Genomic DNA, 25,772 nt, shown 5'->3' on the forward strand with positions numbered 1-25,772 from the left:
TTACAATAAGTGTTCTGTTAATAATCTGACAAATCAACAGTCTGTGGAGGCGGGGATACACAAATGTGGAAGTATAATCTGTAGTCAAGTGCCTAGGTCCAGGTAACACGGAGAACGAGTAAACGTTGTTCATTTACATAGACTACCGACATTGTAACAGTACAAAGCGGATTGAAAATTGGCGAAGTTCGAAAAGTTTTTCAAAAAATGCGAAATGGCAGAAAAAAGGTGGAAATAAAGATTCTAGCCCATACGGTTCTGGAGGTGCATAAAAACGTTGCTTATTATATCGCCATCTAGAGCGATGGAGGGATGCGTGTGTTTATGATTGGTGGGTCCTGGTTTGCTTAACTGCTTTAAAGGAACACTCCACTTTTTTTTGGAAATAGGCTCACTTTCCATCTCCCCGAGAGTTAAACAGTTTACCATTTTCGAATCCATTCAGCCGATCTCCGGGTCTGGCGGTAGCACTTTTAGCATAGCTTAGCACTCTCATTCCTGCGTAATAATCAAGGAACTGCTGCCGTACCAGCAGTGCTATGATATTACACACTTGTGTATAATAGTGTCACGTTGGAAGTTTCCGAGCTGGGGACTATTTTCAGGCGCTGTGTAATATCATTGCGCTGCTGGTATGGCAGCAGTTCCTTGATTATTACGCAGGAATGAGAGGATAGTTCCTAGTCATATCGGCCTAGAAAATCACAACTTTTCATTTTCTGTCGGTCTTAGTACACGATGTAACTACAGAAGAATCAAGGTTTAAATAGGGAAAATATCGAAACTGGTCATTTTTTTGAGAGAGATGCTAACGGTCTAATCAGATTCAATGATCTATGCTAAGCTATGCTAAAAGTGCCACCGCCAGACCCGGAGATCGGCTGAATGGATTCGAAAACGGTAAAACTGTTTAACTCTAGGGGAGATGTTGGAAAATGAGCCTCTTTCCAAAAAACGTGGAGTGTTCCTCTAAGGAACAAAAATAAATCGTTTTCACTTACCATCACAAAATGAGGCAAAGGCATTGATGAGTCTTGCCATATACTGTCTGACAGTCTCATTTTTGGATTTTATTAGATGAAGAACAGTTTTCTGCAAAGTACACAAAACGGTTATGTAAAAAGTTACTCTTGGTACAATGTGTTGTTTGCAAAGGACACTTTCATTTATTCTGGATTATAGTAACATGAGATATTATATTCCAGCCTGCACAAAGACCGAAAGACAGCCGACTAGATTTTCCCACATTTTAACTTGATGACATTGTTTGGAAATTAGTCAGGTAACCGTTGAAACCTGATCGTCCACATTCATGATCATGAGATGACACGTTTTAGAAGGAGGAGGTCATAGACAGCACACATTTTATTTGAATTAATTTGACTTTATAACTAATTTGAGTGTTTGAATGGTCAGTTTCATTACTGTCCTCATCGTAAACTGCCAAACGCAATCACGTATCAAAATTAATGTTTCCAATCGAAATGCAATTTGAATACACTGGAATGATATAAAAGGGGTCTATTTTCAAAACTGATTTTGCATACTATCTAGGGATGCATCGATATGAACATTTTGGCCGATACCGATAACCGATTATTCTTTATATTTGAAAGCCGATAACCGATATATTGGCCGATAAATCTAAATCCATATTATTATATACTTTTTGAGAGCCTAAATACAAAAAGTCTCACCCTTAAAATCCATGTTGCAAACACACAATTATAATGTTCTGATTATAACTTTATGTAGCCTATATATGACAGACTTGCATTGCACTTAACTATATTTTCCTTTTTGAAATGATTCCAATCATATTTCAAGCAATTCAAAAACATCATGTTGCATCGGAAGTGTCTTCACTGAAGGAAATAATACATTATTTATATCGGCAATAAATATACAATATTTATATTTATATATATTAATATCTGCCTAATTTTCTTATCGGGCCGATAACGATAACATTAAAAATGAACATTTATCGGCCGATACCGATTTGGTGGCCGATATATCGTGCATCCCTAATACTATCCTAAAGTATAGTCCATATAGAGAATGGGCTACAAATGTTTTTATGTGTAATTCTGTTTAATTTTAGTAACATTAACAGAAATAAATATGTTCAACATTGAACATTAAGCAGCATTAAATGTGTTTTTGCATATTTGCATTGAGGCAGCATACAGGAGGTTAAGTGTTGGAAACAATGTGTCAGCGCCCCGATAAATTATGTTATTTTAATTATTATTTTAGAATTGTAACATGATCCAACATGCAGTTTTCCATACAATACACAAAACCAGTTGTTAGCATAAACATGACAAGGAGTTTGTTAAGTACCTGTTTGGTACTGTCCCGCTCCAGAAGATCGTTGCTGATGAAGGCCTGTAGAATTGTGTCTCTTTGCTCACCGTGAAGAGATCGAGTCAACCTCTGCCGACCAATGGAAAAGTACAAGAAAATTGGCATGTAATGCGAAAGCAAATTTGTGTATTCATTGTGTAAACCTCAAAGATGGAGATAAAACAACAAAATATCCCCTACAAAACGCTTAAAGTTGGGCCATGTACACGCTGCAGTGGATCTTAGCATGTTTCTATGCGGTTGCTCAGGTATTCTCAGTGCTTGTCACTGGATCCCACTCCAAAATCTCTATTATTTTCTTAAATATTCCTTGTTTTTTAAGCTATTTTATCACGTTTGAGCAATACTAACAGTGATCCTTGACTTAGAAAACACCTCTAACTGTAGTATTTCTGATGTTGTGGCAGAAACTATGGGACACACCGATTAGGTATCTTTGGAATTTTAACGATTCTGATTCTTATTGATTCCTACTTTCGATTCCAATAAGCAAAAAAAAAAAAAAAACTTAGATATCATTCACTTTATTCTAAGTCTTATTGCAAAACAAGAGTCTTCTTGCGCTTGAATGGTTTAAAGTCATATTAAAATGCACACAAAGGAATCGATAAGAGGAATTTTATGACGTGTCCGATTCCCAACCCTTGGACCGATGCTGTGATCCCGCCAGCAAAAGTGCTGATGTTTTTCCTTTACAAACAGTGATTCTGAGTTACCCAGCGCAGAGCTTGAAGCAGCAAAGCCTTAAGTCGATCTGATCCGTTCACAAGGTCTTTCTTCAGCTTTCCGTAATCAAGCGAAGGCAGCAACGGCACGTCTTTGGGCCTCCTGTGAGCAGGAAATAAAGAGATGACAAATCGACACCTGAAGACCTTGCTCTTCTGGTTACTGCTGGGAAGTGTATGATCTACAAAAATAGATCGTGTTTCCAAGGTCTGGTTGGATTTCATTTACAGAATTACATTTAAATGATATGACTTGGAAAGTACAAGATGCCAAAGTTAATTGAAATATTATTTAAATCAATTAAAAACATTTAAAGAATGAGTGTCTGCAAAGAATGTCTAGAATGCGATTGTTTTATCGACAGCTGTAGATTTTTTTACATATAATATTAAATATTTATAATATAATACAGCTTAATATATTTATATATACACCGTGATAAGATTTCATACAATGAAAATGATTTAATTCTGGGAAGAAAATATAGTCTTTTTTATATTTTTCTCAAACTATGTAAATGGGTCTTCTTCAAACTTAAAAAAAACACGAATGTTTTACAAATGGGGCCATACAAACAGATCACCATATTTAGGGGTCTGGCATAAAAGAAGAAGTGTGAATCAAGTTATGTTTAGCAAATACACCCTCGATTACTCCTGAAACCACTTTCCACAATCTTTTTTATCAATCTCAAAGTAAAAATACAACTTACTGAGGTGCGACAGAAGCCCGCAGCAGTGAAGATGCCTAAATTAAGAAAAAAATATATAATTTGCTGATACATCGGGTTGCAAATAATAACTAAATGTGTGTGTGTGTTAGTGAACTTTTCGCTAGTTATTCAATGAGAGTCTACCTCAATGTGAGTATCCAGTAATAAACTAGCATGCGTTTTACAACAGTTGCGGCCGCATGCAGTGTGGGGGTTACAAGTACATGCGATGAATGCCCTGCAACAAATAAATGACCGGTCCGCAAAGCTGGAAGGTTCGAGGACAGGGGGGGGCGTTAGTGAAAGGAATTCCCCAAGATCATTATAGCGCTGCACCTGCGGGATCTGATTTCCAACGGAGCAAATTCTGGCATCTTAAGGATGCAATTAGACTCTTTCCCATGGGGGAGGGACACACCGAAACCCAGACGAAGCTGGGTCGAGTGAGCATTGTTTGGAGAATGAGGATTGCTGGAATTAGTTTGTTTGACTGTATTCCGATACATTAGGACCTTTCCCTGTCAAATGTAAACATCCTTCTCAGAAGGGCAGTTCATATTATGCAAGTGTGCCTTCAAACTGGTTTGAGGAGAACATTCCGGATCGCCAAAGTTATGCATGCGGACATTCCCAAGTTTGGCAGATCTTAAGTGTTTGCTTAGGATATTTGCAGTCGGTCTGCGTATGTGGATTTCACAATGAGGGCTTGCACATAATGAGCGTATCCTGGTTGAAGGAAGTGAAATATTAGTACAATTTAAAATAACTATTCAAATATATGTCAGAATGTAAATGTCAAAGCTGTGTTTTCAGCATCATTACTCCAGTCTCCAGTGTCACATGATCCTTTAGGAATCATTTTAATACGCAAGAAACTATCAATGTTGCTTATTTGATCAACGCCACACACCAGCCATATTGTGTCATTGTAAGAATCACAATAGTTGTGGTGTTTTGCAACCACATTTATTTTTAAATGATTAAGTATTGTTGTCTTATAGAGAATGTTGAATTAATTAAGTTGGCATAATACTTATTTTTGGCGTATTTATTTTTTGCAAAGTCCTTCCTCCTCCTTTCTTCAACATAATCCGGTGACTCATGTTTCTAAAGCACAAAAACTGGTACTGTTGACAAGCGTAGGCGAACATGAGAGTTGTTTATCTGATGCCTGGAAGTCACAGATTATATCAAAAGGGAAAAGGAAATATTTGTATGATATTAGATGCAATATATACAACCCGAATTCCGGAAAAGTTGGGACGTTTTTTAAATTTGAATAAAATGAAAACTAAAAGACTTTCAAATCACATGAGCCAATATTTTATTCACAATAGAACATAGATAACATAACAAATGTTTAAACGGAGAAATTTTACAATTTTATGCACAAAATGAGCTCATTTCAAATTTGATTCCTGCTACAGGTCTCAAAATAGTTGGGACGGGGGCATGTTTACCATGGTGTAACATCTCCTCTTCTTTTCAAAACAGTTTGAAGACGTCTGGGCATCGAGTTTATGAGTGTCTGGAGTTTTGGTGTTGGAATTTGGTCCCATTCTTGCCTTATATAGGTTTCCAGCTGCTGAAGTGTTCGTGGTCGTCTTTGACGTATTTTTCGTTTAATGATGCGCCAAATGTTCTCTATAGGTGAAAGATCAGGGGCCTCATTTATAAAACTTTGCGTAGGATTTGCGTCAGAAGTGGCGTACGGATGAAACATAGGACGTGCGTACGCACAGAAATATTCAGATTTATAAAACCGTGCGCACGCACATCCTACGCAGTTTTCCCTTAATAAATCACAATCAATTCTAAATGTAGCGCAGCTTTTGCGGCTTCATGTCACGCCCATAGTTGCCCATAAATAGTCCGTGAAACGCCCACAAGTTAATATTCATCGATTGCGAAATCATGGCAAACACAGAGAGGAAATAAAAAAAACGTAACTTCACTCAATGTGAAGTAGAAGTTATTGTTGGCGAGGTGGAAAAGAGGAGAAACATGTTGTTTTGAGGGCACAGTGTGGGCATTACTAATGCCAAAAAGGCACTTGAGTGGCAAAAGGTTGCAGACGCCGTAAATGCTGTAGCCTCACAACCTCGGACCGTGGCCGAAATAAAAAAGAAATGATCGGACAAGATCAGCCAATGTGCGTCATTACGCATTGTGATGGGGCATTTGATTTCCATCCATTTAATTGCATCTGACAAGTTACAGATGTCGGTTATAATCTATGTGGAAATGGGAAATAGTTCAGTGCAAATGTCATTTCTTGCAGCTTTCTGAATAGTTGAGACATACGTCATACATTATTTTATCAAAAATAAAACAAACTAAAGGCATATGCATGAATACCATGATTCCGTAGCTGATGAAGACATTTTTACTATGAAAACAACTTTCCCCAGTGGACAATTAATACATCTATCTTACATCATCTATCTATTATCTACAGTGCTATGCATAAGTTTAGACACCCATGCTAAAGTTGACTAAAAAGAGGAATAAAAAATCATCTTTTGAAAATTGAACTTAATGCCTTAATTTAAAAAAATAGGAAAAATCCAACCTTTAAGGACACCAATTTTCTTTGTGAATGAATAATGTATCGTAAATAAATAAATGTTCTTCCTTAAAATACAGGGTGCATAAGTTTGGACACCCCTATGTTAAATTCCCATAGAGGCAGGCAGATTTTTATTTTTAAAGGCCAGTTACTTCATGGATCCAGGATACTCTGCATCCTGATAAAGTTCCCTTGGCCTCTGGAATTAAAATATCCCCACATCATCACACACCCTTCACCATACCTGGAGATTGGCATGGAGTACTTTCCATAAGATCATCTCTCAATGCAAATCAAACCAGCTGTTAGGCTAACTGAAATAAAACCATGCCAATCTCCAGGTATGGTGAAGGGTGTGTGATGATGTGGGGATATTTTAATTCCAGAGGCCAAGGGAACTTTATCAGGATGCAGAGTATCCTGGATCCATATAGTAACTGGCCTTTAAAAATAAAAATCTGCCTGCCTCTATGGGAATTTAACATAGGGGTGTCCAAACTTATGCACCCTGTATTTTAAGGAAGAACATTTATTTATTTACGATACATCATTCATTCACAAAGAAAATTGGTGTCCTTAAAGGTTGGATTTTTCCTATTTTTTTAAATTAAGGCATTAAGTTCAATATCCAAAAGATGATTTTTTATTCCTCTTTTTAGTCAACTTTAGCATGGGTGTCTAAACTTATGCATAGCACTGTATATATCTCCCTAATATCTATCTATCTGTCTATCTAATTGCATCTATATCTGCTCCGCCAGACGGACACATTGACGAGAATATCAGTTTTGTACATTATTTCGTTCTGTTTACCATATTATTTATGAGGATGAATTGCATAACATTCCAATATTATTGCAGAACATATTTCACTTTTCTTTTTGCAAATATGTGTTAATTTGCATTTCTGTTGTAATTTTCGTTTGATTTTGTTTGTTTTACACTGCAGATCGATCAAACGGGTGTTCGTGTAGGCTGTTAATTGTAAGACTTGCTTTGTGAAGTCTTCATGTTTATGAGAGGCAGTATTGCCATTTCTTTTACACAACGGTCTACAGCTTCACACACTTTCACGTGTTTCTTCCATCTGCCGACGGTGTCGCCATTTCTCATTTCACCCGGTTTTGTGCGTACGCCTGGGTCAGAGCTTGCGTGAAGGACCGCACATTTTCCCGTGAAGTTTGCTTTTTATAAATACCAATTATTGCGTAGAGAGCGGCGTACGCCTTCTTTTGTGCGTACGCAACGTTTATAAATGTGGCCCCTGGACTGCAGGCAGGCCAATTCAGCAGCCAGACTCTTCTACGACGTAGCCATGCTGTTGTAATAGCTGCAGTATGTGGTTTTGCATTGTCCTGCTGAAATACACAAGGCCTTCCCTGAAATAGACGTCGTCTGGAGGGGAGCATATGTTGCTCTAAAACCTTTATATACCTTTCAGCATTCATAGTGCCTTCCAAAACATGCAAGCTGCCCATACCGTATGCACTTATGCACCCCCATACCATCAGAGATGCTGGCTTTTGAACTGAACGCTGATAACACGATGGAAGGTCTCCCTCTTCTTTTGCCCGGAGGACACGGCGTCCGTGATTTCCAAAAAAGAATGTCAAATTTGGACTCGTCGGACCATAGAACACTTTTCCACTTTGAAATAGTCCATTTTAAATGAGCCTTGGCCCACAGGACACGACGGCGCTTCTGGACCATGTTCACATATGGCTTCCTTTTTGCATGATAGAGCTTTAGTTGGCATCTGCAGATGGCACGGCGGATTGTGTTTACCGACAGTGGTTTCTGGAAGTATTCCTGGGCCCATTTAGTAATGTCATTGACACAATCATGCCGATGAGTGATGCAGTGTCGTCTGAGGGCCCGAAGACCACGGGCATCCAATAAAGGTCTTCGGCCTTGTCCCTTACGCACAGTGATTTCTCCAGTTTCTCTGAATCTTTCGATGATGTTATGCACTGTAGATGATGAGATTTGCAAAGCCTTTGCAATTTGACGTTGACGAACATTGTTTTTAAAGTATTCCACAATCTTTTTACGCACTCTTTCACAGATTGGAGAGCCTCTGCCCATCTTTACTTCTGAGAGACTCTGCCTCTCTAAGACATCCCTTTTATAGCTAATCATGTTACAGACCTGATATCAATTAACTTAATTAGCTGCTAGATGTTCTCCCAGCTGAATCTTTTCCAAATTTCTTGCTTTTTCAGCCATTTGTTGCCCCCGTCCCAACTTTTTTGAGACCTGTAGCAGGCATCAAATTTGAAATGAGCTCATTTAGTGGATAAAAGTGTAAAATTTCTCCGTTTAAACATCTGTTATGTTATCTATGTTCTATTGTGAATAAAATATTGGCTCATGTGATTTGAAAGTCTTTTAGTTTTCATTTTATTCAAATTTAAAAAACGTCCCAACTTTTCCGGAATTCGGGTTGTAGAATGGTTGTCCACTCTGGGGAACTAGAGACAAAAATACTAAGCAGTCTTCAAAGTAAATCAGTATTATGTGCTTCCTTTGAGATTCAGCAACAATGTACATGCCTGTTGGACAAAGTGGATAATTCTTAGACTGACCAAGAATGTACGTCCCATGACACTAAGGCGGTCTAATGGGAACTAGATAAACTAGAAGGCTTTGGGACGAAATACAAAGGAGGAAGAAGACAGGCAGGGCTAATGGTTACGCAGGCAAGACCAGGACGGCAGGGAGTACGACGATGAAACATTCAGCAACTTACATATCCGTCATCATAAGGGCTCATAGAGTAATATCCCTTCATGAACAGATGGTCAGACACACACAAACAAACACAGGAAGATGTGATTGAGGACACACTCGCTCCAGAAGCAAGTCAATTATTAAGCATTTTAGGGAATGTCAGATTATCCAACCGCTATGCGATTCTTTAGAGGCTCTGAATGTGAAAAATGTCGGGTTTTGAATATTACAAATATTATTATGTAATACTTTAGTTGCTTTAAGTTAATAAATCATGATAGAAGCTGAAAAAACTATATCCATTAAAGCAATACATTAAAAAAAAGCTCCAATTAGTGTATCTCTAAAGGTGCGTTCACATTAGTAAACTTTCAATGTAATTTCGCCAGCTAAAAGGGTTCACTGTCCATTTTTTAAAAGTGTAGCGACGTATTAAGTACAGCTCACACAAACCGAATGAATTACCGTTATTCTCAATGGTAGTTCTTTACTGTAATAATGTGAAAAAGATTGTTTTTATTTAAATGAGCATTAATTAAAGTGAGAAATGCTACCATAATCTATAACGGTCCATTTTTTATTCGCATTACGGTAATGAGAATTAGATTTCCATGCATTATGGTAATGACAATTTGTAAATAAATGTGCTTAATTGTTTAGAATATAGTCACAATGCAAAAGTCATAATAGTTTTAAAATAAGCTTATTTTAGTTGCAATATTATTTATTATATCTTTATTTTGATTTTGGGGTAATTCACCAAATATGAATCACACTGTCTGAACACACTAGTGAATTTTTTAGCGAAAAGGTACAATTTTTTACCTTTTAACTGTCAAAAATCTGAACAAGTTGTGTTCCAGATGTTGATATCCCAAAGGTTGATATCTCAAAAAAGAGCTTTCAGTGAGATTTTATTTGGGCGCAGTATCAAACCTTTTCACTAAGTGGACAGCCAAGCTTCCTTACTGACCATATAAGGGCGCCTCCATTTTCCTATATGTTTTGAGTGATCTGATTCTGAACCATGTATTTCCATAATTTTCATACCATTTATGAAGTAGACATGCTATTCAGGAGTAGTATGGGTGGTTTCTACCATTCTTTCCTGATTTTTCATGTTTATTGCTATTCAAAATAAAGGCCTAAACACGCCTAATAAATATCAAATATTCTTGTTGCAAATTAATAAATTACTGCTCCTCAGTAATTCATTTAAAAAAAAAAAAAACACCAAATATGAAAACTAGAGATTGTAAGCTTTCAAATGATATTTAGTTAGTCAATATTACTTTAGGTTTTTAATAAGATATTATTGTTCTAAATATATAATGGCAACAGTTAAGGGGTTAAATGTAAGAAACGGGTAGTGGGATGAATAATAATGAAAGGTGCATCTTTTATAACACCATGTCAAGGAAGATATGAAAAATCAAATTGCACTTAAAATTAAGCTTATTTTAGGATTTCTATGATTTTTGCAATTGTTAATCATTAGCTTTATGATGATCAAGCACATTTATTTCCAAATTGTCATTACTGTAATTTGATGACAATTTTTTTTTTTTTTTACAAATTACATATTCTGGTAGTGTTCGCCACATTATTTTATGCTGACTCAAACATTTTTTTATTAAATATTATTATGGTAATGAATCACCAAAATATCAAACATAACATTTTTGGATGCATTATGATAATGAGAATGGATTTTTTTACACAAAAGATGTGAGGCACAACGGTCAAACACGCTTAGTTTACATTGAAAAACTATGGAAAAGCAGCGAGAGGGAATGAAAAAATAAAAAAACTAGTTATGTGTGCAAATTCATAACTGTGGTGTCGAGTGTGTTGCAGAAGCTATGTCATGACGGACATGAGCAGATTTAAAATTTCTCTGTTTCTGTGCTCTCAATAAATTTGTAACTACTTTCATGACAATTAAGCATTTTTTGTTGTCCAATCAATTCTTATTATTAATGTAAAAAACACACACACAAAAAACATTACCATAATGCATCCAGACATTTTATTTTTGAGACTGTTTTGTAATTCACATTACTGGTATTCTCAATGTTGATTCATTACTGTACGGAAATTAAAGTGGCTAATAATACCACAATCACATATTTAAAATTTGCATTACGTTAATGAGAATTCCATTTTTATGCATTACGGTAATTACAATTTTGTAAAAAAAAAAAAAAAGTGCTTAAATATCATAAATATAATGTCACAATGCAAAAGTCATAATAGTTCTAGAATAAGCTGATTTTACGTACAATATGATTTATTATGCCTTTATTTTTAATGTAGTCATTCATTTGGGATGAGATTTGGGTGCAGTGTGAACAAAGCCTAATATTTTGAACAGTTTTTGCAACTTTTTATCCAACACTCTGGTAGCCAAATGCATTTAAAGTTGTATTGCCATCTAGGATTCACAAACACACAGAGTGAACGCAGAGACTCACAGTGCCGGGTCTGGTGAAGTCTACACTCTGAGCAGCGCTCGGTCTCACGCGACTGTTGAAGAGCTGCATACACACTCCCTGCAGGTACTCTGGGGAGATCTGCAAAACATCAACCACATTCCCTAGAGCGTTTTAGCTTTGTCATGTGTAATTATCAGATTTTTTTTGGATTTGTGGGTGTAATGTGGGTCTTGAGGTTTGCTTGCCATCTTTCCATGGACTGTGGCCTCCAGTGAATCCACCAGATCGGCCGTGACGCCGATGAGGTTGTGATGGTCGGCCTGCAGCTTGGCGAATCTCCTCATGTAGATCGTGGCCTTCCTTTCTGCCTCAGTCACATGGAGGTGCATTTGCTGAATCACTTCTGGAAGACAAAACACACAAAGTCAAATCAGGGGTTGGTGTGCATGCATGAGGCAAAAGAGTCACATCAGGACAGAAAGTTAACAATTTCAGGGTATGACAGTGCATTTTAACCTAAATTGACACTAAAACAGCTTAATAAAACCATAATTATTGACAAAATTCTTCATATTGTTATTATTAAATTATATTTAGTTCTATCAAATCGATTAATCGCGATTAATCACATCGAACTAAAAAGTTTGTAAAAATGTGTGTAGAAACACTCACTCACTCACTCACTCACTCACTCACTCACTCACTCACTCACTCACTCACTCACTCACTCACTCACGCACTCACTCACGCACTCACTCACGCACTCACTCACGCACTCACTCACGCACTCACTCACTCACTCACTCACGCACTCACTCACGCACTCACTCACGCACTCACTCACTCACGCACTCACGCACTCACTCACTCACGCACTCACGCACTCACTCACGCACTCACTCACTCACTCACTCACGCACTCACTCACGCACTCATGCACTCACGCACTCACTCACACACACACTCACTGACTCACTCACTCACTCACTGACTCGCACTCACTCACTCACTGACTGACACTCACTCACTCACTGACTAACTCACTCACTGACTAACTCACTCACTCACTGACTGACTCACGCACTCACTCACTAACTCACTCACTCACTCACGCACTCACGCACTCACTCACTCACGCACTCACGCACTCACTCACGCACTCACTCACTCACTCACGCACTCACTCACTAACTCACTCACTCACTCACGCACTCACGCACTCACTCACTCACTCACTCACTCACTCACTCACGCACTCACTCACTCACGCACTCACGCACTCACTCACGCACTCACTCACTCACTCACTCACGCACTCACTCACGCACTCACGCACTCATGCACTCACGCACTCACTCACTCACTCACACACACACTCACTGACTCACTCACTCACTCACTGACTGACACTCACTCACTCACTGACTGACACTCACTCACTCACTGACTAACTCACTCACTGACTAACTCACTCACTCACTGACTGACTCACGCACTCACTCACTCACTCACTCACTAACTCACTCACTCACTGACTGACTCACTCACTCACTCACTCACTCACACACTCACACACTCACTGACACTCACTCACTGACTGACACTCACTGACTCACTGACTCACACTCACTCACTCACTGACTAACTCACTCACTCACTCACTCACTCACTCACTCACTCACTCACTCACTCACACACTCACTCACTGACACTCACTCACTCACTCACTGACACTCACTCACTGACTGACTCACTCACTCACTGACTAACTCACTCACTCACTGACTAACTCACTCACTCACTGACTAACTCACTCACTCACTCACTGACTGACTCACTCACTCACTGACTAACTCACTCACTCACTGACTAACTCACTCACTCACTCACTGACTGACTCACGCACTCACTCACTGACACTCACTCACTCACTCACTGACACTCACTCACTGACACTCACTCACTGACTGACACTCACTCACTGACTAACTCACTCACTCACTCACTGACTGACTCACGCACTCACTCACTCACTCACTCACTCACTCACTCACTCACTCACTCACACACTCACTCACTCACTGACACTCACTCACTGACACTCACTCACTCACACTCACTCACTCACTCACTCACTCACTCACTCACTCACTCACTCACTCACTCACTCACTCACTCACTCACTCACTCACTCACGCACTCACTCACGCACTCACTCACGCACTCACTCACGCACTCACTCACGCACTCACTCACGCACTCACTCACTCACTCACTCACTCACTCACGCACTCACTCACGCACTCACGCACTCACTCACTCACGCACTCACGCACTCACTCACGCACTCACTCACGCACTCACTCACGCACTCACTCACTCACTCACGCACTCACTCACGCACTCATGCACTCACTCACTCACATTTACCCACTGACACACACTCACTCACTCACTGAATAAAAAAAAAATCCTTATATCATTTATATCATGTTAACCAAATCATGTCAGAGAAAAGTTTTTGTCTGACATGTGCAGTTTCATATGCACAGAAAAACAGAAACAATCCCATTATTAGGGACAAAATTATGCCAAGTTTAATTAAATAAATAATTACTATATTAGAATTTAGCTAATTTGGGGCCCTACCAACAACACTACAGTAACAATCTAGGACCTGCTTCAGAATAACTCACCTTTGTTGCCTTTTCCACCATTGTTCTGGTTTCTTTGCGTCAAGGAGTCATTTTTCATTTTGATGGATTAATGTCAGCGATTTTCCTTCCCCTTAAACTTCATCAGTTTGCTCATTAAACATCATTCAGAGGACTTGTTTTCACAATCCAAAGCCCATTGTTCTGACACAACAGAACATGTGCATTTTAGGACTATATACAATACACTTGCACATTGTTTAATAATTATGCAATCATAATCCTCAGGCTTTCTATATTACGACAGAGATTCAGCCATCAATAGCTGAGGAAGACAATTATTATTGTTTATTGTAAAGCAGCTTTTGGTTGATATCATAAATTCAATGGTGCTCTAACACAATTACTTATTTAAATGCTCACGGCTATTTCAGGTCAAACTATTTAAGGGGGGTGACGTGTCATTACATTACCGGTTTCAAAGGCATGTATCACTTTTAATATGGCTGATACTTAGGGTTAGTGATTTGAACATTCCACTTTTATTACATATTTGTTTTAATTATTGCTTTAAAGTAAAAGGAAATACTACACACTGCCATTAAGAATTGAACAGGCTCTCTCATGCTCACCAAACTGCATTTTGTTCTGCTTAATATCTTTATGGAATCTATGATAATTTTTTTTGCAGAATTCTTTGATGAAAAACAAAAAGTTCAAAACAACAGCATTTATTTTAAATAAAAACGGTGTAACATTATAAATGTGTTTACTGTCACTTTTGTTCAATTCAATGCATGCTTATTGTTTTTTTGAAGTATTATTATTATTTAAAAATAAAACGCACTGGCCCCAAATTTTTCAACGACAGTTTATATACTCTATTAAAAATTATTCTAATAATTAATTTATGGTTATTGAAAACCCCAAATTCAAAATTATAATATTGTGAAAAGTTTTTCATAAGCTGTAAGCCATAATCATCAAAGTTATAACAAATAAAGGCTTGAAATATCTCACTTTGCATGTAATGAGTCTATATAATATATTAGTTTCACCTTTTAAATTGAATTACTGAATTAAATTAACTTTTGCACCATATTCAAATTTTCAGAGTTTCGCCTGTATGTTTTAAGTGAGATGAAGGTTATTCTAAGTCATATAAGTAGTCTAGATAGAACACATTTATTCAATAAAATGGTATGTCCTCATACAGGAGAACAATAGAGGAATGTCATTTAATCACTTCATTTGCTAGCCCATAAAAAGTCCCCTTATCTTGTATTTGGATTGTTAACATCATAAACTCGTTCCCTTTTCCCTTAAACCAATCACTAGTCCTCCTGTAAGAGACACAATTCAGGGAAAATATGTTCATCATAAAATAAAATCATGTTGAGATCACATGACCAGCAGAATACTGATTTATCTTCACATTACCTTCATTATCAGATACACTGATACACAAAATACACTCTAAACCCAACGGCTGGGTTTGTCCATATTTGAGCCAAATTTGGGTTAAAACAACACAGCATTTTTTAGAGTGTACCTTTGTGCATTTAAAACTACTGTTGTGTTAACCTGTAAAACACTGTTAAATATATCAATAAATCATTCACAATATACAACACTTCTGCTTTTTTCTGCATGAGATTAGAAAAGAGACATTCGATAAGGTTCAATGAGTCAATAAAAGTTAAACATTTTCAATTCCTTCTGAGAACAAATGTAATTATTACCCAGGATTAATTAAAACTACTTCCTACTTTCCACTAAATACTTCCCACTGGACAAAGGTGTGTGTGTGTGTGTGTGTGTGTATATATATATAAATGGGGAAAAAAAGGATACATATAAAGTCAAAAGCCTCGGTTTGTTTGACGCTTTCAGAGTCACTGAAATAAACTTCTCCAGCCTTTCTCTCAACTCCGGCATCCAGGAATCCTATGATCAAGTAGAAAAACACACTTTAAAACTTCTGCAATCTCCATCAAGCGGCATGAACTGATGTTTGCCACACATAAATATGTTCATTTCTCAATATGCTAGTGTGACGACTGTATCTCTTATCCAGAACTACGTTTTCAAAGCCATTTTTTGCAATGGCTTTTAATGAGCTGGTGTTATGGAGGTTGTTAGTGTGTGTGTGTGTGTGTGTGTGTGTTGCACCTGGAAGAGCTCCTGGAAGGACGGGTGCACCGTGGGATTGGGCACAAACGGCAGGGCGTAGAAGGGCAGGAACTCAGTGGTCTGGCTCAGCGCCGCCCCTCTGGTCTCCAGGTACTGCTTAAAATGTGTGATCCTGTTCTCAAACTCTCCTTTATCCTGCATTACACAGTTATGTTTTCACATTAAACAAAAACGTTACTTGCATCTTGCCTGAAAGCCTATACAATGTCTTCTAAATATTGATTTACAGCATTCGACTGAACGGGAGGTTTGCTTGGATATGTTATTTTATGGGGACATCTGTTGGTCGAACAGCGTACATGCATTGAATATTTACCTGGGTCAACACAGTAATTTAATGTGAAAGTAATGGGTCATTTAATTTCCATTACCAAAAGTAAAGTGCGCTTACGTGACTTCCTACGGGGGATTTCAGAGGGAAGATTGTGAAATGAATTTGTAAGTAGAATTCCAGCTTCTGTGCCACTGGATCACAATCCCGAATCTCTGCAGGAATATGTTTAGCCCACAGCTCAGAGAATACCTTATAGTCTCCATCATTAAATGAGCTGAGAAAATCATCCTATAGGAAAGAGAAGGACAAAAAAGTTATCAAATTATGAATTCACTTTATTTAGGAAATAAAAATGAACTTTTCAGTTGCTTTTCAATTTTTTTTATCTTTTAAAATTCACAAACACTAGCACTCTGATCACTACGTATACCTCATTATAAACTCTTATTCTTTTAGAAAGAAAAAAAATGCTTTGTAAAATACTTGACAGGTGATGACAGCAGTGATGAATGGGGACACTGAATTTTATTTGTTTTTTTTTTACATACAAATATATATAAAATATATAGATGACAGACAGACAGACAGACAGACAGACAGACAGATATAGACAGAAAGATGGATATACAGACAGATATAGACAGACAGACGATAGATAGATAGACAGATGACAGAAAGACAGACAGACAGATAGATGATAGACAGACAGACGATAGATAGACAGATGATAGACAGAAAGACAGATAGACAGACAGACAGATAGATGATAGACAGACAGATATAGACAGAGAGACAGACAGACAGACAGATATAGACAGAAAGATGGATATACAGACAGATATAGACAGACAGACAAACAAACAGATAGACAGACAGACAGACAGATAGATGATAGACAGACAGACAGACGATAGATAGATAGACAGATGACAGAAAGACAGACAGACAGATAGATGATAGACAGACAGACGATAGATAGACAGATGATAGACAGAAAGACAGATAGACAGACAGACAGATAGATGATAGACAGACAGATATAGACAGATAGATAGATAGACAGACAGACAGACAGACAGATATAGACATACAGACAGACAGACAGATGATAGACAGACAGACAGAAAGATGGATAGACATACAGACAGATAGATGATAGACAGACAGACAGACAGACAGATAGATAGACAGACAAATATAGACAGACAGACAGATATAGACAGATAGATGATAGACAGACAGACAGACAGACAGATAGATAGATAGATAGACAGACAAATATAGACAGACAGACAGATATAGACAGATAGATGATAGATAGACAGACAGACAGACAGACAGACAGACAGACATAGACAGACAGACAGACAGACAGACAGACAGACAGAACGATATAGACAGACATACATAGACAGATAGATAGACAGACAGACAGACAGACAGATAGATAGATAGTTTATAATAAGATAATTATAAGCACTGCAGATGACTGTATCTGATCTGCACACTGCATGTGATGTTGTCTGTGACTGAGATCAGAGATTCTCACATGAGTGATGATGGTTCTGGAGTCTCGCCGTGACGCTCCTGAGCTTTTGAGGGCCGGTTTTCCTTTGCGTTTGAGTTCCTTTTCAAACACTCTCGCAGTCTCTTCAAACTCGCCAAACTTCAGATACTGTAAACCGTTACGTCATTTGTCATTATATGTCTAAATTTGTGAAATATGACTTAAATAAATACACTGATAAAAGTGCTGTAAACCCACCTCATTGATCATGGACAGAAGATCACTTTCACTTGCCAGATTCTCACCCATCTTCTCCGATTTTCTGGAGCTCATTGATCCACAATCTAAAAAAAACAACAACATATACTTTAATAATACTGGAACACAGAGAAGAGCACATAGAAAACATTACATCTCAAGACGAAGATATCACTGCTAAATACTAAATAATACTTGTATATATTATAATAAACAGCTTTATGCTGGCTAGGCTGTATGTAATCTCTGATAAAACCGACACAAAACAAACAAAATACATAATTTGCTTTACAAATAAGTCACTTGAGGACTGTTTTCCTATCTTCAGTCCAAGGCAAAACAAACGCAGAATAAACCGACTTATATATGCTGCTGAAAACACTACACATATTGTTAGGTGTATAATAATGAGCAGAATACACATATATACGTTAACGTGTATAACCCATACAGTTACGTTAGCTAGCTTGTTTGATAGCCAGTTTACAGTCTGAGTATAACAGAACTCACCTCATTAAGAATATTTGAATGTACAACCGTCGCTCAACATATCTGATGTGTTTTATGTCAAATCTGTCGAGAAATATATACTATCAAAGATGATTTCCGCGGGATAAACAGAAGCTGTTTGGCTAACTGTGGCGGTAACCATGAGGAAGACGCTTTCTCCTAACAACCCCAACGAAACTAAGGTTGCCGGAAATTAGTGTCGTAAAATGTTTGTAGTTTAACGTGAGATAAAATGTAGTCTTTTGTATTTTTCTCGATGATCCCTTTGGCTTGAGAGTTTTTTTTCCCAATAAATGAAAATTATTGTTTTTTTTTCTTTGAGAATGGAATTATTATATTCAACATTGGCAATTATTTTATGTCGTGAAAGCCTTCTAAAAAATACGTTATATTTATATATTCTTATTTGTGTATTACTTTGTCTAAAAAAGTTTTTTTTTTTTACTACGACTGTGTCATTTACTACGAAGGTAGACTATTTATATATTTTTTTCAGCAAAGTAAAATATATATTTTTAATCGTAGTAAATTCGCGCCATGAACCGGATGCAGTAGTAAGTCACGTGGCCGGAGATGAAGCACATTGTTTCGCGGCATGTTTCATATTTGTGTTGAATGAGAAGAGAGTTGTTTATTTATACAGTTGTTCTCTCACATTTTTAACTGGAACGATATCAATATCTGGAGAAAGTATGTCACATGTGCAGAAAAGCGTTTATTTAAAACACTATAATGTACTTCATACTAACGAGGGTGTTAGTATGAGGCTGTATGGAACATCGACATGTAATTCATTCATATTTTACAGAGTCACGTGTTAAATATTGTTTTATTTGACCAGGATAATACATCGCCAGTTTGAGGACAGATGGCTGGGATTCTGTTTGAGGACATCTTTGATGTGAAGGATATTGATCCGGATGGGAAAAAGTTTGACAGAGGTGAGAATATGAATTTAATGTTTACTTCTTTAAAAAAAATACTCCTTTTCACGATATCCATTATTAAAGTATTATTTGTTTAATAAATTTGTATTTACTTTACACTGGCGGCCAAAAGTTTGGAATAATCACGTTTTTATCAATCCAATATTTCACAATATTACTATATTTTTGAGCAAATACATGCAGCCTTGGTGAGCAGAAGACTTTTTTCACAAACATAAAACAACTTTTAACAGTGAGGGTTAACATTACAAAATGCATTAATAAATTAAAGACCTATTTAAGTTTATTTGTTAATTTTTTTAATGTAAGTTTTCTCTTATGTAAATGCTACATTAATAATTGATACTGAGCATTCAACAAAAAGTTCTGAGCTCAAAAAGTTTAAAATTAAGTATTTAATGCTACTTTAATAATGAATATTGGGAAGACTACAACTAAATAAAAACATATCATGCTCTATAATATTGCTATATCCACTACAAAAGACCAGAACAATATTTGGTTTCACTTTATTTCTATTTCAGACACTCTTCTGATTATAAGTAACTTTGCAACTACATGTCCATTAATCTCATTAGAGTATTAGTAGACTACTTGCACTATTATTAACCCGAACCTAATACTCTACTAATACTAATATGCAAATGACTGCTAGTTGACATTTAGTTGCAAAGTTTATGAAAAATGTCTAAAGAACTTTTAAATCAAACTCCGTGTTGTCCAAATGCACTGGCTATCTATAACATAAAAATATTAAAAATTCATATTTGTTTTGTTGGTTTTAGTATCCCGTCTTCACTGTGAAAGTGAGTCTTTCAAAATGGACCTGATCCTTGATGTGAACATCCAGATTTATCCTGTCGATCTCGGTAAGTCCTTGATGTTCAGTTGTCAGTCCAATATTATGTCATGTCACTATTATAAATATATATATATATATATATTTAGGGGTGTAACGTACACAAACATGACGGTTCGGTGCGTACCTTGGCGTTAAAGTCACGGTTCGAAAACTAAACACGAAATTGCTTCGTTTTTTGTATTATTTTTATTACACTGTATCTCTGTGTTTAATTAAATGCTATTATAATGAACATTTTCTAAAATATAAAAATATCTTTGCTAATGCTGTAAACTATATATCAGTGGCGGGCTGTGCATTTCACACATAGGCCTTCAGTGATGTCCAACCTGAATTAATAACGAAAAACAGTGAAATTCCTGTTTTTATTTTGCACCGGCAGTTACAGGGTTAATGCGGTGAGTTCGGGAAAGGCCGGGTAGAGAGAAACAAGCGAGTGAGTTCGGCTTGTGTTAGTGTACAGTGGTTCTTGCGTTCCGATTATAAATTCAGAAACGGATCCTCCCTTGTCTTATCATTCAATGGTTACAATAGTATTAATGTTTGAAAAAAGAAGTTGCTTCGATCATAAATTTACAAGAACAATTAGGAAGAAAATATTATGCACGGACAAAAACGGGGGTAAAAATGCATTATACTCTCCAAAACTACTGACTATTTTTTACACAAAATCCATCCTAATTTCTTTCCTCAAAAAGACTTGAATTACTTGGTTGTACAGGTTGTCTGTGCTTTTCAGTCCCAACAACCTTTTCTATCGCCATCGAGGCTAATGTGCTGAAAGTCCAGTCTGTCCCGTCGTATTTCTGGCATAAGTTTTATTTCGCTGTAGTGCTGAGAGTGTCTGCTCGACAGAAGCAGTAAACCGGGAAAACACCGCAAAACATGACGATGTGTAACGCTACAGCCGACACAAGCTCTCCCGCAGATTTTTGAACGATATCAATGAGATCAGCGCGACTTTTGCCTTCAAAATCAGCCCTGGCATACATTACAGTCAGTTCTGTTTTTACCCGGACAGATCGATAGAGATCCGTGACTCTGCGTAAGCTGAATAAGGGATTTTTTCCGGTAGGTTTGAACCTGCTGGTGGTCGAGGAAGGAAAGAAACATTAATTTGTGGGTTGAAAAACGATTAAATCTACAGGAATATATTTTAGTTTACACAGTTCGCTACTGATGCGGTTAGCTATCTCTGACTACCAGTAATAATAGTACACGCTCTGACCATCCAATCAAAGAGCATGGAATGGAAATGCTTACGTTATTGTATGCCTGCTAGATGGCCCCGGTGCAGTCAACTCTTAATCTGATTGGCTGATTAAATCTGACTGATTATCTGATTGGTTAAAGCAACAGTTTCATTGCCATTCATGTTAAGCTACAGCCGCCCGCACTATCGATTCTGAAGGCCTCGAAGCAGATATATTTGACCCTGGCAACACATGATGACTGAAATATGATTGGATAAAAGCGCTAAAATAAATATACGCTACTGGAAGCAGCGCAACCAAGAGAAAAGCTATGAAATTGAGAGACTGGACTTTTGGGAATAATTTACTCATTCATAAAAAGTATATATTAAAGTTCAAGTCAGTGATTCTGATAATGTTTAGGCCAGCAGAGAAGGCCTTGCTGGCCCTGACGGCCCACCACTGCTATATAGGTACCCTTAATTTCACATTATATAAACTTTTATAAAACGCTTACCACACAATGCAAATATCAAAGCCGAAAAATATGCATCTATGCAACTTTCATGAAGTAAAATCACTAAAAGCCTTTCTTCCACTGGAAAAAAATAGTCCCTGACCGTAAACAGCAACAGAAGTTACATAAATTATTTCGACAATAGATGGTGGCAAAGACTGTCTTTATGAGTGAGTCAGTCAGTAGAGAAGACTTTTACATTGAAAGGACTCAAACTTGTGATCACGGAGAAGGAAGATGCGACTGACAGATGACTACGGGCACCCATTACCGTTAAAAAGACAAGATAACGCAGCGGACATTCAAACGGATTTATTTATTATGAATATATAGGACTGACCTGAAGGGAAATGCAATATCTACTGTAAATGCAGATACACTCGCTCACTCGATCTCTCACAATACTCTACTAGCTTCAATGAATGTGTTTACGTTGCTAAGAGCGGTTGCTAGGGGTGTTGTGTAGTGATACATATAACCGTTGGGTGAAGAGGTCATAGCTGTGTTTTATCGTGAATAAAACACAGCTATTGACCAATCAGAATCAAGGATTGGAACTAACGGTGAAACCATAAAGTGAAAACTATGGCGGCAAATCAATGTCTAAAATAGCCCGAGCGCACAACTGATGCTGGCGCGCGCGGTAAATGACTTCCGCGAGAGGATTACAGATCTACACGCGTAGAAACGGGAACTCGCGAGCTCACCCAGCGCATTAATGTGTAATGTGATTCAATGCATTGTTAATATAGAATAGATTCTTACCAGATACTTTATTAACAGAAAGTCGTATTGCATTGTGTTGGTAAGAGGTATTTACAGACTGTAATGACGCATTACATGGTTATTAGCATTGCAAATTGACCCAAATAATAAACTCATGTCTCAAGTCAAGTGAATTACGGGTCATTGGACAGGCGTCTAATCGGAACTGACTTCCGGAAAAGGGGAAGTAACCAATGACATTTGAGGTTATTAAAACAGTAAGCCCCTCGACTGCCAAAAATAAAAGTGTTCATGTGCAGATCATGGGTTTGAATGAGCTCGCGAGTTCCCGTTTCTACGCGTGTAGATCTGTTATCTTCTCGCAGAAGTCATTTACCGCGCGCGCCAGCATCAGTTGTGCGCTCGGTTATTTTAGTCATTGATTTGCCGCCATTGAAAACAGTCGAGAAAGATAACGCGTGTGTAACCGTGTCTGGATCCGTGCATCAGGTCTTAAAGGTGTCATATAATTATGCCCCTTTCACAAGATGTGATATAAATCTATGGTGTCCCCAAAATGTGTCCGTCTTTTAAACTCAAAATCCCCCCCCCAGATGATTTATTATAGCTTGTCAAATTTGTTCCTTTTTGGGTGTGAGGAAAATCACGCTGTTTTTGTGTGTGTGTCCCTTTATATGCAAATGAGCTTGTGCTCCGCCCCCCGTTCAGAAGAGCCAATCGGAGCTTCGTTCAGATACAATAACAAAACACAAGAATAGTCTCACTCATCCAAGCTCTCAGAAATAACCAGTAGCGAGTGCGGCCTTACGGAGAGACTCGGGGTTCAACTTTTAGACGCACCTGGACGTTTCTGAACGGAAACGCAATCTGATTGGCTTATTTTTGACATGCTTGCAGAGAAAGGCTTAGCAAAACAAACTTACTGCGTTTGACTTTTCTAATTTTTCTGGATTGGTAGATGCACGGGAACTCAGTCATAGCACTTAAACACAGAAAAAGTCAGATTTTCATGATTTATCACCTTTAAAGGGTTAGTTCACCCAAAAATGAAAATAATGTCATAAATGACTCACCCTCATGTCGTTCTAAGCCCGTAAGACCTCCGTTCATCTTCGGGACACAGTTTAAGATATTTTAGATTTAGTCCGAGAGCTTTCTGTTCCTCCATTGAAACTGTATATACAGTATACTGGCCATGTCCATAAAGGTAATAAAAACATCATCAAAGTAGTCCATGTGACATCAGTAGGTTAGTTAGAAGTTTTTGAAGCATCGAAAATACTTTTTGGTCCAAAAATAACACAAAATAAGACTTTATTCAGCATTGTATTCCCTCCCGGGTCTGTTGTCAATCCTTCACAGTTACGCTGATGGCGTAAGACGCTGATGACGTGTTATCTGGTGCGCCCGAGCTTCGTTTATAGACTGAGGGAAACGCACGCTGTAAAAGTGTCTCATCCGCGACATGCACATTTACGCACCATTAAAAAAATGATATCCACGCAAACAATGTAGAATAGCTTGAATATAGCGTGCGTCTCCCTCAGACTGTAAACGAAGCTCGGGCGCACCAGATAACACGTCATCAGCGTCTTACGCCATCAGCGTAACTGTGAAGGATTGACAACAGACCCGGGAGAGAATACAATGCTGAATAAAGTCTTATTTTGTGTTATTTTTGGACCAAAAAGTATTTTCGATGCTTCAAAAACTTCTAACTAACCCACTGATGTCACATGGACTACTGTGATGATGTTTATATTACCTTTATGGACATGGACAGTATACTGTATATACAGCTTCAATGGAGGGACAGAAAGCTCTCGGACTAAATCTAAAATATCTTAAACTGTGTTCCGAAGATGAACGGAGGTCTTACGGGCTTAGAACGACATGAGGGTGAGTCATTAATGACATTATTTTCATTTTTGGGTGAACTAACCCTTTAAAGTGACAGTAGCCTAATATTCCTGCTGTCTGTGTTTTTAATGTCAATAACAACAACAAAAGACAATGAAAACACTCTTGATTTAAATAGCTTTTGTAACATTAATCTTTAATTTATACACTTAAATAAATGTTATTTTTACATTTGATCTCTTTATTCAATTTCTGTTCCTGAAAACTAATGTTGGACCAGAAAAACACTGTTTATTTTATTCATATCTTTGATCTATTGAACAGGTGAAACTCGCCAAAATTATAATATGGTGCAAAAGTTAATTTATTTCAGTAATTCAACTTAAAAGGTGAAACTAATATATTAATATAGACTCATTACATGCAAAGTGAGATATTTCATGCCTTTATTTGTTATAATTTTGATGATTATGGATTACAGCTTATGAAAACCTTTTCACAATATTCTAATTTGGGGTTTTCATAATCTGTAATCCATAATCATCAAAATTATAACAAATAAAGGCATGAAATATCTCACGTTGCATGTAATGAGTCTATATAATATATTAAGTTGAATTATTGAAATAAATGAATTGTTCAAAATCATTTTCACCTGTATTTATTGGTGCCTGTAGTTTGCATATTTAAACCGTACCGAAACCGTGACCTTGAAACCTTGGCACAAAC

The 25,772-nt window shown here is 37.4% G+C and overlaps 2 protein-coding genes across 4 annotated transcripts in view; one reads left to right on the forward strand and one right to left on the reverse strand.

The window, feature by feature from the left end:
- The window catches only part of armc9 (armadillo repeat containing 9), a 44,927-nt gene extending 25,772 nt beyond the window's left edge, over positions 1–19,155 (reverse strand). For 2 of the 3 annotated variants that reach the window (XR_013795502.1, XM_079594006.1), the window contains exons 1-13: positions 18,939–19,155; positions 18,429–18,514; positions 18,213–18,338; positions 16,781–16,951; positions 16,369–16,524; positions 16,051–16,143; positions 14,239–14,263; positions 11,788–11,945; positions 11,582–11,680; positions 3,809–3,843; positions 3,087–3,198; positions 2,347–2,439; positions 1,002–1,092 (exon numbers count right to left, since the gene is read on the reverse strand). Coding sequence is in view for 2 of the 3 variants with exons in the window: in XM_079594006.1 (XP_079450132.1) it covers positions 1,002–1,092; positions 2,347–2,439; positions 3,087–3,198; positions 3,809–3,843; positions 11,582–11,680; positions 11,788–11,945; positions 14,239–14,263; positions 16,051–16,143; positions 16,369–16,524; positions 16,781–16,951; positions 18,213–18,338; positions 18,429–18,503 (1,234 nt within the window). In the remaining variant the exon portion in view is untranslated. Of the gene's footprint in view, positions 1–1,001; positions 1,093–2,346; positions 2,440–3,086; positions 3,199–3,808; positions 3,844–9,126; positions 9,163–11,581; positions 11,681–11,787; positions 11,946–14,238; positions 14,264–16,050; positions 16,144–16,368; positions 16,525–16,780; positions 16,952–18,212; positions 18,339–18,428; positions 18,515–18,938 lie in introns of all 3 variants that reach the window. The other variant, XM_079594005.1, reaches the window with a different exon arrangement.
- Positions 19,156–19,477: 322 nt separating this feature from the next.
- The window catches only part of polr2h (RNA polymerase II, I and III subunit H), a 7,517-nt gene continuing 1,222 nt past the window's right edge, over positions 19,478–25,772 (forward strand). Inside the window, exons 1-3 of the mRNA XM_079593732.1 lie at positions 19,478–19,628; positions 19,780–19,879; positions 20,671–20,754. Of these exons, the coding sequence (XP_079449858.1) occupies positions 19,807–19,879; positions 20,671–20,754 (157 nt within the window). The 5' untranslated portion in view covers positions 19,478–19,628; positions 19,780–19,806. The remainder of the gene's footprint in view (positions 19,629–19,779; positions 19,880–20,670; positions 20,755–25,772) is intronic.

Source organism: Phoxinus phoxinus, assembly GCF_949152265.1.
Source record: "Phoxinus phoxinus genome assembly, chromosome: 20".
In the NCBI taxonomy this organism is placed as follows: domain Eukaryota; kingdom Metazoa; phylum Chordata; class Actinopteri; order Cypriniformes; family Leuciscidae; genus Phoxinus; species Phoxinus phoxinus.